The sequence below is a fragment of the Amphiura filiformis genome, chromosome 4 (assembly GCF_039555335.1).
Source record: "Amphiura filiformis chromosome 4, Afil_fr2py, whole genome shotgun sequence".
Taxonomy (NCBI): Eukaryota; Metazoa; Echinodermata; class Ophiuroidea; order Amphilepidida; family Amphiuridae; genus Amphiura; species Amphiura filiformis.
In genome coordinates this window covers 31,796,229-31,815,105 of record NC_092631.1, presented here as the reverse complement: position 1 = coordinate 31,815,105, position 18,877 = coordinate 31,796,229, and the positions used below count along the sequence as shown (strand labels likewise).

Below are 18,877 nucleotides of genomic sequence, written 5' to 3'. Positions count from 1 at the left end.
CAATCACGAGCGCGTTGGCATGGTTGGATTCACGCATCACGCAGTGTACGCAAAAAATCGTCACGCTATATCAGGCCGTGTTCATTCAATTAGAAATTCCACTGTAGTTATCACCTACCCATAATTACCAGCTGGCCATGGACTATGACTTGTGTGAATAGGAATAACTGAGCTGCAACATACATACTCATGTCATGATCTGTGGTCAGTAATCGGCTTCACACATACCTAAGATGTTACACCATTGTTTTTTGTTCCATTATTTTGAAACACCATGAAATACCATAAGAAACTACAAGGGCACCAAAATCACCCTGAAATGCAAGGTAAACTGGCTTGTCCAAGGGCTATCTTTGGTAGATAGCAATGAGATCAACAAACATGTTACGGTGGTCAACATCAGATGAAGGCTGTGAAACATATTCCACAAACATTGAATTTAAACCTGTCAAAAGAACTAGAGTAGATAGTAACTAACTTGTTCAAAGGGCATTGGCTCCTATCAGTTATTCCTATATAAATAATAATAATAATAAAATAAATATAAAATAAAATAATATAAATGAGACAGTTTACACTCCATAGCTTTTATGCTTGATTTCACGGCTTGCTCGTTTGTTATGCTAAATCTTTTCCTATTTTGTCAGTCAACATTAAATGGGTATATTTTCACAGGAAAATTTTCTGGACATGTGACCAATGCGTATCAATGTGAGTGTAACCTCGAGCCTGATCTCTGACCCCCGGCGATGACCTCGCTATTCAAGTCTTAGTAATTTTGAATTGGAATAGTAGTATTCTTGGCTGCAATTTCTATAGAAATTTGTGTATTGCAAATTTATTGAATATCATGCAATCGTAATTTCTTCACAATATCATCAAAACGTAATTTCAAAAATATCTACCTACGGAAAAAAATATTTATCTATGGAAACTCTTACCATAATATTATTAACTTGCGACAAGTTACTTATTTTGCATCAAAGGAGGAATTCTTCTTATTCAAATACATTGGTAGACAACTCACTATGCTCGGGGTCACATTCTATAATGCTAATATGTCTGGGCCCATGGGTGTCACATGTCCAGAAAATATTCCCGTGAAAATTTACCTATTAATTTTGACTGTTTGTATGAACAAGGTCGTTCCTACACAGGTAAATGAACATGAAAAGGGTGTAACGCACAAGTATATCATGCAGACTAAATATCATATTAGTGTACTCAGGGAATGTAATGAAATTGGGCTTGTAAGTTGAAATGAAAAAGCTTTACTTGAAATTTAAATTTAATAGCATAAAATAACTTTTGAATTATTGTATTTTTGTAATAGAAGAGAATTAATTTAAGACAACAAAGGAAGCATGGGCTATTCAAATTGAAATCCATACACCTCTGTAGAAGACATGACCTTATTCTCCCACACAGGGGTGTAGACTTCAAATGTGTACATCCATATCAAAACGATGCACTTGTCGGCCGCTACATGTGTCTCACACAATACCACGGAACAAATACCAGGCCCATCTCCAAAGTGGAGGTCACTTCAAATCATTCCAAGTCACATGGTTTAGGAATACAGAGAACATTCCTCAACTATGTGACTTGGGGATGATTCGAAATGACCTCCACTTGAGACAAGCCTGGCATTCACTCCAGATATTATGTGAAATGAGACACATGTAGCAGCCGACAAGTGCATCGCTTTTGATATGGATGTACACTAAATGGGATTACCTGAATGGGTGCCTCGATTTGAATTTCACTCTCCATAGAGGGTGTATGGGCATCAATTGGAAGAAGCTATCAATTAAATGTTCTTACTTCAATAGCACAAAGAGTAGAACTTGCAAAGGATTGGGGATGGGGTAACCAAGAATTTGCAGATAATGCATAATATTGGTTACTGTTGTGCATTTTTAAGTGTCTTGAAATTATATAGATCAAACCTTCAAGTGTTGCTCAATCTGCGTGTATAAATGATTGGTGCTATATCAATTTCCCTAGATGCATCAAGCATAGCTATTTGGACCAAGTGATTGATGTGGTTTTTGATGTACCGGTCCTCAGATGTAGCTAGGATGCACAATGTATATATACAAAGCCAGAACAAAGTACAATAATTGCAATCAAGAAACTTGAGATGTTTTTGAGAAATTTGAGAAATTGTTTTTTCAAACCAAATCCTGCCACAAGTGTGTGTAATGTAGTTTATATAATTTTCAGCAAAATAGCATGACCTCAGTAGCATAGCTACCTGAAGATTGATTGAGTTTATTTGAATTAACAATATTGAGCTTATCAAATTACTTTACATGAGAAATATCTTCAATATAATAAGAATAACATGAAGGAAACATCATGATCAAATCAAGAATGAAGTTCCTGAATAAAGTATGTGGATTTAAAAATGGGAAAAGTGCTGGGGTGATTTGGGATGCTTTGCAAAGAAATTGCGGAGTCCATAGGCCAAACCCCCGCCAAACCATCCACGATATGCATAGGAATTATTTCAGTACATTACAGTATTCCGAAGAACCGGAATAATAACAGGCTGCAAAAAATAACTGCTAGTGCTTCCAGTTCAGATCGTCACACCAAGTTGAGATGAACTTATCACAATGAGAAAATGAAGGAATAGAATAAGGTACATCATGTACAGGATTTTTTAATTGTTTCTTCGGTATCCGTGACCATACTGTACTTGAAGACAAAATGACCGATTTGATATTCACATTCTGATATTTCCAACTTATTGCTACTTCATCAGCAAAATTTATTCCTGTAAATGTTCCAAATATAAACACACAGCGCAAATGCGACCGGAAGACGAAGTGAGTCGCTGTGTTACGTGTTGACAATAATTCTATTTCTATATATAAGAACCAGCAACTTGAAGATTCCTCAAATTTCAAGCTTTATTGTGAAAATGCATACAAAAGCAGACTTGCCGGGCAGCTTGCAAATTACAGGAAGCAAGTCTTGTTTACATGTTTCCGAGTAGGATCAGGTGACTGCGAACCCTGAGCTTACGTCACGAGCATTCCCAAGGTCAAAGACGATCGATTTGGGTGCTTTTGGGCACCTTAAAAAGACCAAAAATTCATTCATTTTTTACTTTTCAGCTTTATTGGCTATCAAAAAAATCAGAAAAAATAGTTTTTAGTATCCTGACATCATAAGCTTTCCATTGATATATAACTTTATTTTCAATGAGTTTCACCTTTAAAAATAGTTTTTATTATAAATAATAATAATACTGCCAGTTCCAAATATAAATATTGTCAAAACAGGATCATCCATGAAAGTCATTATATAGGCCCTAATAACTGATTGAAAATGGGGTCCTTGAGAAGGTAAAGAAAAAAAAAAAGGGACAAAATTGTGTGAACATAATGTAGTTCAGCAATGTTTATTTGCATTATATAACTTATATTGTAATAAACATCATTGTGTGACCCTTAAGGGTATCCGTAGGGAGAACACTAAGTGATACGGCCAGGTCTGGCCAGGTGCATGTTTGTTCGCGGTCTACAGGTGTAACTAGGTTGTTGTATATTCTATAATTTTCCTGGTGTGTTAACTGTGATTACATCTAGACACCAGTTTAGTTTTTATTTGAACGGGACCCTAATTTAATGAGAAAAACGCCGAAAAAGAGAAGCCCGGCAAAAGCCGATTTGCATACAATTTTGTAGCTACAGACAGCTCGTATTCCATATAACAACTACGGAAACCAATCAGTGCCAGAAGTGTTGATTTATATTTCATCCACTTAGGTTTGGCTTAACCCACTAAAAGGTAAAACTTTAAGGCTGATCATTTTAATTATAAATGTAGTGTGTGTGTAAAAGTATATTTCTCAAAATGGAGGAGAGCGCCTATGGCCATTCTCCGTTCTGTCTACATGGTCTGATCATTTTAATTATAAATGTAGTGTGTGTGTAAAAGTATATTTCTCAAAATGGAGGAGAGCGCCTATGACCATTGTCCGTTCTGTCTACATGGTCTATGATAATTGTTTTCTTACGAAATATATTCACTTAACACAGACCACGGTTGCCAAACAAATGAGGGCAAACCCTGGTCAAATCATTGAAAAAGTCGCCCAATATTTTTTTTTATCAACCGTTGGTTTCTATGAGATAAAAAAAAATTACCAGGAGTCGCGTAAGCCAATGTTGAGAAGTCATGCAATATTTTTCTTAACCATCAATTGGTGTCTATAGGACAGGAAATTGTCGCGAGGAAAATCTTCAAAACTCATCCTATTGCCCTAGGCCTATTACATCGTGGGTTTGGCAACCCTGCAATATATACAGTTATATAACATCGCACCGCATTGTGAGGTGAACGAACTGAATGTTGACATTGTATTCAGGATTTAAAACAAGAACTGTCTTTAAACAGACAATGCGGTTGGTATAAAACATAGCGTGTGATATCATGATATCAACTTCAAAATCTAAAAACAAAAGTAAAGAAATAATTTAGGGCGAAATAAATAAACAGCGTACAGCAGGTGCTATCTTGTCAATAATGATAAGAGGAACATGAAAAAAAAACCAGCAGAGAGCATGCACCCCAGTAAAGAGTTAAATAAAGCAAGGAAAAATCATAATGTGCAGAAGGCCTACTTTTCGGATGATATTCACAGAAACAAAGATAAAGAACTAAAGATCTAAAAACAAAAGTAAAGAAAATGAGGGCGAAATAAATAAACAGCGTACAGCATGTGCTGACTTGTCAATAACGATAAGAGGAGCATGTACCTCAATAAAGAGTTTAAATAAAACAAGGAAAATCATAATGTGCAGAGGCCTACTTTTCGGATGATATTCACTGAAACAGAAAAAAAGAAATAAGTTTAAAGAATTATGTATTTTAAGATTAGATAATGAACAATCATACATAAAAATGTGACATGTGTCTGATGATATTTATACACTTCGAGCAAAAATAAAGAACTACTTAACACGCGACATAAATAAATAGCCATATTTTATGAACGAACTGAATGTTGACATTGCGGACCAGGATTTGAAACAAGAACTGTTTTCAAAAAGAAAAAAACGCAGTTGGTATAAAAACATAGCGTGTGCTATCATGATATAAACTTCAAAATCTAAAAACACAAGTAAAGAAATAATTTAGGGCGAAATAAATAAACAGCGTACAGCAGGTGCTATCTTGTCAATAATGATAAGAGGAACATGAAAAAAACCAGCAGAGAGCATGCACCCCAGTAAAGAGTTAAATAAAGCAAGGCAAAATCATAATGTGCAGGAGGCCTACTTTTCGGATGATATTCACAGAAACAAAAATAAAGAACTACGTTAGTATCGTTTAAAAATTATATAATTTGAAATTAAATAATGCAAAATCATACATAAAAATGTGACATGTGTCTGATGATAATTATACACTTCGACCAAAAATTTAAAAAATACTTAACACGCGACATAAATAAACAGCCATCTATCAAGAATGACAAGAGGAACATGAAAAAAAAACCCTAATATATGAGAGCATGCACCCCAATAAAGAATTGCTTTAAAATAAAACAATGAAAAATCATGACATGTGAAATGTATGTTGATACACTTATACATAATACTCAAGGGTGAAATAAAAACACCTTATCTACCGATATTTCCACAGTTAAACATACTCAGTGATCACTTGTACTAAAACAAAAATAAAGAAATGTCCAAAAAAAGAATTAGTAAAAGATAAAATAATGATAAAACGTACAAGAAGTGGCAAAATATTTATTATTTATCTGGGCTTATATATCTTTTATTTATTTATCTATTAATTTATCTATTTATCAATCTATTTCAATATCATTATTATTAAGTGCCTATTTATAATGATATTTAAATCTATCAACATTATGCTTACGTCATCCAGGAGTTATTATCCCACTTGAAATCGCCATATAAACACAAATTAATAAAGAAATACACAATGGGTGAAATAAAAAGCATGATCTATCTTTCCAAGAATGAAAAGAGGATATAAAAATATAACAGAGCATGTCCTATAAACATGATAAAGAATTATTTAAAATCGTACAAATGTGAAACATGTAATATGACATATACTTAACATAAAACAAAATAAAACGGTCATGATAATATGACATTAAGGGCGAACACCACTAATGAAGCGTCTTGGTTTAAATGCACGTGAAAATTAATGTCTTTCTTTGCTCAATTTGAGGCCTTTTTGGCTCTCATAGTTGCCTGATGTACCCGTTACATTTTATTAAGAAACAAGGTAGTATAGTTTCTCTCCATTGATTTTGCAATGTCGTCTCCAGGAGGGGGGCTCAGAGGGCTTTCAGATTTATGCGGTGGGGGGGGCTTAATGGCTAAAATTGCCAAAACCGCCTGATTTTACATATCCCTCTAGCGTTGGTTGTCAGTACATTGCAGTCACTCCTCATCAAGTGTTGACAAAGACAACAGTGGTTGTTGAAACGCGTACACAGTAAGTGCATTTTCTTGGATCAGATACTACGAACTCTGGTTTACTAGCTTACTCTACCGATCCTGCTGAATTTGTTCAATCAATAACGATATCTGGGGACCAATCACAAGCCAGATTCATTTAAAGATGCATTACATCATGACCAATTTTAGTTAGGCCAGAAATTGGCCTAACTCTCCATAGAATCCAGCGTTAAAAATGTTATCCAATCCAAAGTCAGTAGTCCACTTGGGAAGCTAACAAACAGAGGGAGTACGGTGACTGAAAAGATTAGATGTGAAAATCTATCAATTGTGCACAAATAATAATCAGAGTTTTAAGCTTAAATGCAATAGCCAGAAGCACAATTGGCAAGTGGAGTACGGAGAAGTCTAGCTACACCCTGGAAGTGAAAAAAACAGTATTTGAAACGAGGAAATGTGCAATATGACTTAATGTAATACATTAGAAAAGGCTTAAAAGGCAACTATTAGGCCCTGATTCATATTTAATCCTCATTTAGGCCTGTAAATTAGATTGTCTGTGTAAATTTAGCAGGATCCGACTTTTTATGACGACTTTCAAAATGTGTTACATTTCAGAAACACCAAGCTGTTTGTGAGGTGGCGTTAGCTGTATGGGTTATAGGTTGAACTTTTTACAATATTTCTGGAAAAAAAATCCTGAAATCCATATATATTAATTTTCACAATGGATGTCGTCATCTGACCTTCTGCTTGCAGAAAGGGAAGTTTTGAAGAACTGAGTTGTTTTCCGGCCCCTGTCTGTACAGAAAGTCAGTGGGGGTTATTTACTGGTGTGCACCCTAAAATGCCCTGGTGGCGGCATGATTTTTCCGTGCATGAGGGTTTAGGCCAAATTAAATTATATGTCTAAACTTGAGGTTGCATGTGTAAAACATGGTCTTACGCATGTTTGGGGTATTGAAATGATATTTTTTTGGCTTGCACAATCATGGTAAAGATCCATGTCATACATATGAGATTATAGGACATACAATACTTGGTAGGCCTAATGATAATGCGTAAACTTTGTACCTGTTAGGGAACTGAAATCAGACTGAAAACACAAAGCGTCATGGGAGGCTCTGTCTCACCAGTTGCATTTACAAGGCCCTTGTTATAACCAGTGGTGGCGGATGATTTTTTTCTGGGGGAGGGTCACACAAGGTTCTGAACAGAAACGTCACATACGGACCAACCCACACTACCGAGAACCGCGAATGCCGAGAACCGCGAAAAGCCGAGAACCGCTCTAGTTTAACATTTAATTCTGTTCACACACTTTTATTCATTATCATGTGATGTGACATGGGATTCTTCACTTTTATCATCTGAAATTGAAGAAAAATTAAATATTAAATATCATAAAAATGAAATAAAATTGTTCTACTACTGTTGAATTATGTGTGCTTATTATTTTAATAGAAAATGACCAATGCAGTTTCCAAAAATGAATTTGGTTTTTAATTACATTTGGGAGTGAATTCCATTTTTTTGCACCGTAGTTATACCATTTTATTCAAATTTAGTTCAAAACCCAGGTTAAAAATAAATGAAGAAATTAAAATGTTTTAACATTTTAATTGCTTCATTTATATGCTGCACTGACAATAATTTTATTTAGGCATTTTGTACTGACAGGCATTAAAATGCCTAAATAAAATTATTGTCTGTACAGCTGCAAAAGTGGAAACCTACTGGTATATTTTGTTATGGTCACTAACCCTAACGTGGACCAGAAGGTAGCGAAGGAACGAAAAAGGAAAGAAGATGAACAAAGATTTCACTTGGTACCAAGAGATTTGACCCAGGGACCCCTCGGGTGCCATGCACACGATTACAGACTTCATGCCACCGGGGATTCGCTGGTAAAACGTTCAAGTGGTCTCCCATTTCAACAAACCAATATGGCAGATTGTGCCTTCTCCAATCTTATTTCTTTGGTCCCATTTCTTTACATACCTGGTATAGATCAATGTAGTCTGTTTGCAGTGCCTGCAGACTGTCAGTCAAAGCCTGTGATTGGTTAAAACACATGAGAAATAAAATTAACATGTTATTAGCATAATAAATGTCACCAAAGTATAAGAGTATTTATAGTGTCATATACCAGATTGAGGAAGTCCTCATTTGGTCTATGCACTGGTGCTCGCCTTTTCACCACCAGGTCAATGATCGTGGGTTTGAGTCTCAGCAGGACTGAGTGACTGGAAGTTAGTGCAGGATACTTGAATGAATGATGGCTAAACAGGCTGTGACAATAATTATGGCAGGGGTGGTCCCTGTGTTTAACACCAGGTAGACTCACTCATTGAAAAGAGTTGGCAATTAATAACAAATGCCAGGGTATGCCTTGTATCAAGGACCTGGAGGGGGAGGAGGAGGGGAGGGGTTAGTCACTGAGGTTTAAGTGCATTAGTGTCATTAGACCAGATGGAAAAGTCCTCTTTTGGTTTTAAAGACACTCAGTATTTACCAAAGTAATCAATAGATGTTCTGCATATTTTAATACCTCATTTGGCATGATGCAACTTTATTTCCTCCCAGTTATACTGCCTTGAATGGAAAATTTCCTCCTTCAGGGTGATTCCTACTGGCTATACTAACAGGCTCATTATACCTTGATATATCAACACTCACTTGCTGTGCTCAAAATTGCCTATTTATTAGCATGTTTTATGAGAAAAGTCTATGTCAATTTTGTCACTTTTGAATGCTCTCTTTTTGGTGTAACTCAAAATAATAAAGTCGCATCATGCCAAATGAGGTATCACAATACGCAGAACAAATGACTTTATTTTCATGGTTCGTTGAGTAGCTCATTACAGTAACAGGTCTGTGGTTCTCCAATCTTCAGGAAATGTCACAACAGGACAATGAGCTGTACGTTGTGGCAATCATTTAACTTTATAAATATTTCAAGAGCTAGAAGACTTCACAAACCATTTAATTTCCTTGGGTAAAATTATTGCAAGATGAACATAGCAATGACAATAAAAATCATTAACAAGAAGAGATGTTTGGTAGAGCATGGTGGTAAGCTGATGGTAAATGATAAATAAGTGACATGTGATTGCATGATTTGATAATCTGTTGATTACACATATATGTCATAATCAAGCTAAATTAGTCATCTGTCACAGCCTTTCCATGTTATGACTAATAACACTGAAATGAGTATTAAAATTTTATTAAAGAATTAAAGTTTTGTTTTACAAACTGGGATGAAAATAATCTTTGGTTTCTCTTTGGTGGGTAACATTTCGAAAAGTCTTCACCTGTCCCCATAGGGGTGTGGTAAGTATCTGCATCATTCAAAGTATGTTGCAAGTAGGGGGTTGGTCAATCAGCAAGACAGCCAATCATAGCATGTATCTACTTTGAGTGACAGGTGATCTGTCACCAGTATAAGGTCAATTCTTTTCCTTATCTCGGTCAAAGGTTGGGGTCTAATGCATCTCTAACCTTTTCCCAAAACTCTAAACTCATTTGCTAAACTCAAACTGCGCCTTATTTGGAATAAAGTAGACCACTGGTTCGTTCGGTTCTGTCTGGTTGCCATAGTTTAGAACAATAGAAACCGGATGGAACTGGCGGTCCAGTTTTGATTTCATCCCATACACAATAGGAGGGCAGTGTCCAATATGGGTAATAAAGTTTATTTATTTTCCACACCAACACACACCAAAAAAACCATCAACATATTAAAAAACACCAACAATACCTAGCAAATTCAAAAGACTTTAGCCAGTTCCATCATGCAGCGCCATCCTGTTGTGTCTCATGCCTGTAATTATTTAGTGCGCCCAATATCCAATTAGAATTACATAGCACTACTGGCAAAAGCGCAAGAAGGTTCAAGTATGTCCAGCACTGATCGTAGCCTACCCCGGGGTAGCCTACTCCCGGGAGCCTACTAAGTGCCAGACAAGAACAATATTTGAAATTGAAAAAATTAACCCTGATTTTGTTTGACAAAAGATTCATGCTGCTTGGAAGGTGAAGAGAATACAAAATTAATACTACATACATAGTTTAAATATGGCAAACTATTTTTCCCAAGGTACTAGCTACAGGCCAATCACCCCAAACCTGAAGGGTTAGGCCATGATAGCCAGTACCAGGGGAAAAACAGTTGCCCTATTTTCTGGGCCGATATAAACCATGTAGTATTCATTTTATTACATCAAACCAGAGAAGATGATTTCTTCTCATCTTCTCTGATCAAACTGAGCTTGTCATGTAGATATAGAAACTATAGTGCGCCGTGAAATAGATAGACTAATAAAGTGGCATGATTTGCTCATGAATATTTATGAGGTGTAATCATACAACCTACAGTTTGTATATCCAGTGCATCATATGGGATGCTCCCACTTTTACTATTATACCCAAACTTGCTAGCCACCACAACATCTCTTCGTCTACCACTAAGACACTGCCCAAGAACTTGTTCAGATTTGTGACGTCCATAACCCTGTATAGAAGAACAGTAAACAAAGTCATCAATCGGGGTGTGTGATTCTTACTTTTTCAATATCTGTGGCTGAGTACTGTATTGCTTGTGCACCTTTATGTAGGCCATATTTGGATCCAATGATGACATCTTTACGTCGGCCTGCTAAACATCTGCTTAAAACTACTTCCGAACCATGGTTGCCATATGCCTGAATTGTCAGAAACAAAACACAACATTTATGAAATCATATATACTACTGGATATCTATGAGTCCATTACAGATAGACAGACAGATAGCTAGAAATGCACACAATCATTTTAGGCTTGCAGTAAAAATGTAGCCTTTTGGTTTTTTTTATAGAATTTGCACTTGAAACATGATAAGGGTATATTGTGCAGATCACTTAAGTGAGACTGTGGCTTCAAAAATAAATGTGCTATACCTCAGTATATCTGTATGCATGTATATTTCATTTATATCTGCTGTCTGCTTTGCATGATCACAAAAGGAGGCTTTTCAGCAACGTTTAAGGTAGAGTCTCAATCTGAAAATTTAAGTCTCTAAGCATCGAGCAAAAGCAAAAATGTTACCCAATTGCCAAGTGACAATTTAGAGATCATCCCTGTCTTATTAACTATATTTGTTGTCTGGAAATTATCAAAATATTATGTCAGATAGCAAAGATATACTCAAATATGCTGATGAGTGCTAAATGTATGACTTAAACATTGAGCATTTTTGTGAGTACATATCACAGACTACTACAGACCGTGTATCAACAGTCAAAGTCCCAGTGTATTGTATAGTGTGAATTCTCGCATATTCATGAGGGCCGATTGTTCGATTGTGCCGTGTCTAAAAATCACGCGAGCGATGCGTGCCTCCGCGTATGCGCGAGAGAGCAATGCGTGCCTTTGCGATTACGCGATAGACCATAAAAATACGCGGTAATTACATAGCAGTTTTGCCCGTCGCATTTCATGGAACAATCGGCCCTCATTATCGGGTGATGCAGAGACTTTGACTGCTTGTACTTGGTCTGTTATCTTTTTCATCCATGGTACATATATACGCACCCACCAGCTGCAGCTTGCTAACTTCATACAAGTCACCAATCCCAATGAAACACTTCCCAGCCATTTTTAAACAATAAGTATAAGTACTCTGTTGATTCAACATTGAAATTTTACAGAAAAAATATCATACCCATCATAATGGGCTATTCCATTTAAAATCCACACAACCCCTGTAGAATATTTTGGAAATATCTTCCACAGGGGGAGTATAAATTCCAAATGGAATTAACACATTAGCAGCTTCATTTGAAAGTCACCCTCCCTCAGGGGAAGATTCAGGTAGAATCTTTCTCAGAGGGTGTATGAAATTCAAATGAAGCTGCATGGAGCTGCCTAATGTGCTCATTCCATTTGAAATTCATACTCCCCTGTGGCAGATATTTCCAAAATCTTACACAGGGGTAGTGTGGATTTTAAATGGAATAGCCCAATGTGCAGCTTTATATTATGATCCCTGTACACATGACTGTGATGTTGTTACATGTCACATATAACATATGTTTGTGATAGGTGCACACTCTAAACTTACCTCAGCCGTGTCAAAGAAATTAACACCCAACTCGATAGCCTTGTCAACAATGGATTTGGATACCTGAAAATAAATTTAAGAAAAAAATTCACAGAACATGATACAAATTATACTTATAGTAAAATAATAATAGAATAATATCTGTTTGGACCACAATGTTGATTTTATTTTCAATTCAGGCTTGCAGGAGGAATTATTTTAAGCTTGTTTCATGAAAAAAACAAATTGGCCAACTAAAAATGGACTATTCCACTTAAAGTTCACACTCCCTCGTGGAAGATTTTGGAAAAATCGCAATTCCATAGGGGGGTATGAATTTCAAATGGACCTAGCACATTATTAAACAAACTCCCTCTGAAATTCGATCACCATCCCTCTGTGGAAGATTCTTGTTGAAACTTTCTCAGAGGGTGTATGAAATTCAAATGGAGTTGCATAATGCATTAAATCCATTTAAATCCATACTCTCCATGTGGAAGATTTTCCACAGGGACAATGTGGAGGCGCAGAGAAACACATCGATTTCAGGAAACCTTTCTCTGCAGAATATCTATGTGAGTCTATCCTTTTTAAAATTAAAAAAGAATTAAACTCATACCTGTTCTTGTTGAGCTGGCCATGTCTCGTCTGCTTTGCCACCATTAAACTGCCAACACCCAATGCAGATAGGAGACACCTGAAGGTCACTGCTACCAAGCTGAACTCTATTCATCATGCAATCTGTTTGCTGTGGGAAGATGAATGGATCAACATAATTATATACTTATTGTATTCCTAATATTCTGGATTCTCTCTGATGGTCTTAAAAGACCACAGACTACTACGATACAGACCATGTATCAACAGTCATAGTCCCTGTGCATATGCTGTGAATTCTCGCATATTAATGAGGGCCAATTGTTCCATTGTGCCATGTCTAACAATCACGTCAGCGTTGCATTCCTTCACATATGCAATAGAGCTTTGCGTGCCTTTGCGATCACACAATAGACCGTAAAAATATATGTAGTGCGTAGCAGTTTTGCCTCTTGCATTTCATGGAACAATCGGCCCTCATCTCAACAAAATGTAAGTTAAGATTTTGTTTTTAACTCCATTGGATTTTTTTTTCTTTGATTGTATACAGTTAGAGGCCTATATAATCACTCAGTACGCCAGTGACCATCCTCTATTGTTATGCATAGTCGTGCTAAAAGTCGATCAATGCATGTTGAAATCAGCATAATTCAGATATACATCTTTTTGCTTTGAAATTAATTTTCTCGGTCAAATAAAATACAATATAATTTTTTTTTCAGTAATGTCAGATCAAAACATGGCACTTGGATATACCTTTTAAAAAAAAAATCCTGGTGTTAAATGTAAGATCTTTGATTTTTATAGGCCTCAACTTTGCACGTGAGATTTTTTTGGAATTAACTTTTAAGCATTTCAAACTAATATGGTTCGCCAGAGAAAGAATTTTCCCACCTCTAAAAGGCACATTCTGTGGGTCTATATATTATATCAGAATGTCCGTTTTGATTTCACCTTTTTTCACTTGTGACTGCCAAAATGTCCAACTCAGTACTTCATTTCTAATATAACCAGCAGAAATAATTGATATTTCTATTGTGGTTTGCAAAATCATCCATCCATTGGTACATTTGGGAGTTATATATATCTCTTTCGGTCAATGCCACATGTAATAAATTTATATAGCGCCAAGTAAAATAAATAACATGTATTGTCCCCGCCCTCACCCATTTTGGGATATATTTTCAAATATTTTTGTTATTTTTCTTGTTTGCTCCCATTACTTTGTTTCTGAAATTGTTGTAATGAAAACTGTTTTCAGAAAACACATAAGAAGTTTTTGGTTATCACTTTCTTCACGCTAGGGGTAGGGCTTTGGGGAAATAAGGGACCATTGCTCAACATTCTCTTAATTGCCCCCCCTTCAGCTTTAATAATGAACGGTCCCTAACAAAAATCTTAGGGGCATCCTCCCTGTTTTTATGTGTTGACAAAGACTTTGCAGTTTCAATTTTATATATAAGTGAATAGTAAATTTGTAACAAGTAACTACACGTTAACAAATATAAAGGTCTCCCTCACCAATTTTTGAGAAAGTCCAGATGATTCGGATATGTTATTTATACTTGACCTAGTACATATTTTTATGCTAGGCTATGTACATGATAAGCCTATATTATAGTATACTTCTACACTAGGGTATTATAACACCTCAAAAATCAGCTATGAATGACATATTAAAACTTTACTTACCAATACCAGGGATACCGGTACCAATACTCTCAGATCTTCATTCACCTGTGGTTACAGTCTATGCAGTAACAATTCAGGCACAAAGGTGGGTTCCAATATCTGTGTGCAGAGTTGATATAAGACCTCACCTGGAATAAAGCACATACACACAATATACCATTACTAGTCTATTTATAGGTCCTACTAATAAATAATTATAATCTCCAATCAATAATGAACTTGCCTCTGATGTATATAAAAGGCTACAATATACAACATGTATATACTGCTTAACCCAGGGGGGGCACTCATATAAAAAGTTGTAAGCATGTGTGTGAACAAAAACGCGAAATAAAGGTGGTTTTTCTACTGCAAAGCGGGCCCGCGCGGGCCTGTGTTAAGGGTCTCAAAATTATTGATTAAATAGCAAATAATTAGGGTATCTTTTGTTAAATCCAATCACATTCTTACCCCCATTCAAGTGAATAATGATAACTGAGCACCAAATTCAGTTAGGAAGTATCCAGTTGGAGTAATCTTAATAATAAAGGAAATAAGAAACCTTGAAAGTTGATATCTGTTACTTTTTTTCTTCAAAATTGATCATGCATCATTGCTGGGTTGTATTTTTAATCCACTTGTAACTTTGTCCTTTAAACAAACCATTATCCTTGTTAAGGGTCATTTTGAAGACACAATGGTTGTCCTTGTTTAAGGGTGCTTTTCTGAAAGTGCATTCACACACATGCTTACAACTTTTATATTTGAGTGCCCCCCTGGCTGCTTAAGTTTTAATTAGCACTCATTTATAACAAAACATAGGCCTATGATTGACTTGGTGAAAGTAATTTTTTTACAACAAGTTACTTACTCACCAATGTCTTTTGTTACTAAACTTGATAAGGAGAAGTCCTTCTGTAAGAATATCCTTTTAAAATAACAATTTGGTTGAAATTTGTTGCCAAAAATGATGTATAAATGTTTTAATTCCACCACATAAATTCTTCTGATCAAACTTGCCACCATTTTCATTTGGCAAACTGCAGCATGTATGCCTTTATGTACAGCATGATTGTAGCCTAATAATCTGTATCAAGTCTTTATTTAAAAAACAATTTATTTCTTTGATGCACTTCACCGACCATGTGCTTTTCAATACACTGGTAACAGAGATTTCTATACTCACTGAAAGAGCTTGGCTTAGGTCTACCATGCAGAGGTACTGGGGTAACATTAACCCCTGATCAGGGGTGAATGACCCTCTAAATTAAAAAAATATGAATTTTTCACCCTCCATATTGGGAATATGTGCAAGCTTCAGGGGTGAACTCTGACCCTCTACTTTTGGACCTTACTCCTACCCCTGACTACACTGCAAAATATTTTTCACCCCCCAAGATTTAATTTTCACCCCATGTATTTGGATTTTCTGCATGCCATATGGAAACCTTTTTAGTAAAAAGGGCCCTATCAAAATTGGCCTGAACGCACAGGTCACACATAGTGAACACAGATCGATACTGTCAACGAAGCACTGAAATCTATGATACTATCGGTCAAATTTTTTATTTTGACATACGACTCGTTTATCGCTATTTTAACCACTTTATATTGTGTTTTATTGCAAACAAATACACACCTTTATTCTGTATTACTTATTTTACAATACTGCGGTTACAGAATAATAAAAAAATTAAAAATTTATTTACAATTTGGCCACAAATACGATAGAATCTACACGAACTTTGCGACGAAGCTTGTCCATGTTATGCACAATAGCTCACTTAACCTCTTCAGCGGGTTGTTTGTTTACTTTCTGATCGATTGGCTTGGCGCATTCAGTGCGTCGAAATGTTTAGGTCTGTGCAAAAGACTAGGATATGACTGCCTGATGACTAGATTTCAGTCAGACTTCGAATTCACGATGTTTTCTTTCTTGAACACACGCGAGTCTTAATCTGAAGCCACCAAAATGAATGTTACATCAATGGAAAGCGGTCACTTTGAAGAAATTTTACTCAAGAGATCCAAGTGATTAGATGGCGCTGTTTATTTTTCTGGTGAATAGAAGCTGACTAGAAGCTCCCGATTTTTCAAGAAACGCGAAACTCACACTGAAATTTTCATGATTTTTGACTAAAAATAAAAAGTTTACCCCTAGATACGCGAGTCTAAACAAGTTTCGGGCATGTTTATTTTTGTTTAAATCAAAAGATCACAGTATTAGCTCCATGTAACTAGCAGATCCAGGTTATATCGCTACAAATTATGTTTCGGTGGCAAGAGATGTAAAAAAAGACCCGATTTTAGCTCGTGTTTCTATAGGAGTTCAAGTGTGGAATAGCTCGGAAAATCTTAGTTCCCCAAAGGTTTCGATATGTCGGGAGTGAAAAACACGGAAAAACAACCCCCGACTTTCGGGCCTTAATGCTACCCCTGCTACTATGTGTATAAATGTTTGGTGTTGGCCAATCAAATTATGACATGCTGTCATCTAGACTCAAGGATATGGAAAAATGTTGCCTGGTCATGTTTCAAAACACATTATGGATGGGGAAGAACAGCCTAATCTATTTATGTGTTTGGTCAAATTGACTTCTTGTAATATTATTTGCTCCACATGAGGGGTTTAGCACCAACACTTGGGTGCAATATATGGAAACATTTATCAGTCTACAAAATATAAACATTCTGAGACATGAATTTGACAAACTGGAAATTGGTTTTTGCTTGACAAAGTAAGTAAAACATTTGGGATCATATTTTTCAAAAATGGAATAAGGGGTTTCAATGTATTTTGAAAATGATGGTTTTGTGTGAATTTTCATAATGGGTGCAGTTATCTTTGTTTTGAAAGATGTGTATTTTTGACAGCTCCTCCAGGTTATCCGTGTATGTCTTTGTATAGATTAGCTGGACACATCACACTATACCTGGTCTCATGTACCCATACCTAGTGTATGGGTACATGGTATAACCAGGCATTCAAACAGGCACGGAGAAAGCTGTCAAAGAGTGTATATTTCAAAACATGATAACTGCACCAGTTTTAAAAATTCACACAAACCCATCATTTTCAAAATACACTGAAACCTAATCCATTTTTGAAAAATATGATCCCTAATGTTTACTTACTTTTGTTCAGCAAAAACCCATTTCCAGTAAGTCAAATTCTGTAATTGTACATGTCTCCATGTTTACATTTTGTGGACTAAAAAAAAATAAATACCTGTTTCCAAATATTCCACCCAAAGTGTTAAGTGCCAGACACATGTGTTGGGGCAAATAATATTAGAAGTCATGAAGTAGGCCTATACTCTTTTGACCAAACACAGCTGTACATAATAGATTAAGCTATTCTTTAATCCACCATAATGTGGTGGATTTTAAGCATGAGTGGCAACAGTTTCTCATGCCAAGGTTAAATTGATGACATGTCTTGACCTAATTGGCCAATTTACCAAACATATCATAACAAGATAGACTTTAACCAAGCCTGAATGTGCTCCTATCTGTAACCATGCTGTATACACATGCCTGTAACAGCTTCTATAAGCAGAGATGAGGTTACATGCTATGTGTAAAGGGCTACATGCTATAGAGATAGCACATTCTAATGGTGGGAATTTTGATCACAAGAATTTATGTGGTGGAATAAACACATTTAAACACAGTTTTTGGCAACAAATTTCAACCAAATTGATATTTTAAGTGGACTATAATGCAGTAGGACTTTAAATAATCAAGTTTGGCCACAGAAGACATATTGGTGAGTAAGTCATTTGTTGTGAAAAAAAACAGTATGTACCATTTTCTGCGTATAACATCACACATGAAGTGTGATGTGTCCAGACTGGATATAGACTAGTGCCGTACTATTACGCTGACTTTCGTATTCGGCGAGGAGGACAATTTCGACCTCCTGGTTGTTTACAAACAGAGAGGTAGACAAAAGACCGTTCTGCTTGTCCAAACACTCAAGTATCAGAAGGATGGTTCACAATTAGCGTAACATGAATAGAATACTAGGATTAAAAAGCTGTCACATCCCTTACGAAAATGCAGGCA

At 36.0% G+C, this 18,877-nt stretch overlaps 1 protein-coding gene across 2 annotated transcripts in view; it reads right to left on the bottom strand.

The window, feature by feature from the left end:
- LOC140149773 (uncharacterized oxidoreductase YccK-like) overlaps positions 1-18,877 on the bottom strand; it is a 32,488-nt gene that overhangs the window by 6,647 nt on the left and 6,964 nt on the right. The window contains exons 2-6 of one of the 2 annotated variants that reach the window (XM_072171820.1): positions 14,831-14,958; positions 13,161-13,289; positions 12,563-12,625; positions 11,027-11,164; positions 8,460-8,513 (exon numbers count right to left, since the gene is read on the bottom strand). In XM_072171820.1, coding sequence (XP_072027921.1) covers positions 8,460-8,513; positions 11,027-11,164; positions 12,563-12,625; positions 13,161-13,277 — 372 coding nt within the window. In that variant the 5' untranslated portion in view covers positions 13,278-13,289; positions 14,831-14,958. Of the gene's footprint in view, positions 1-8,459; positions 8,514-10,836; positions 10,975-11,026; positions 11,165-12,562; positions 12,626-13,160; positions 13,290-14,830; positions 14,959-18,877 lie in introns of both variants that reach the window. The other variant, XM_072171821.1, reaches the window with a different exon arrangement.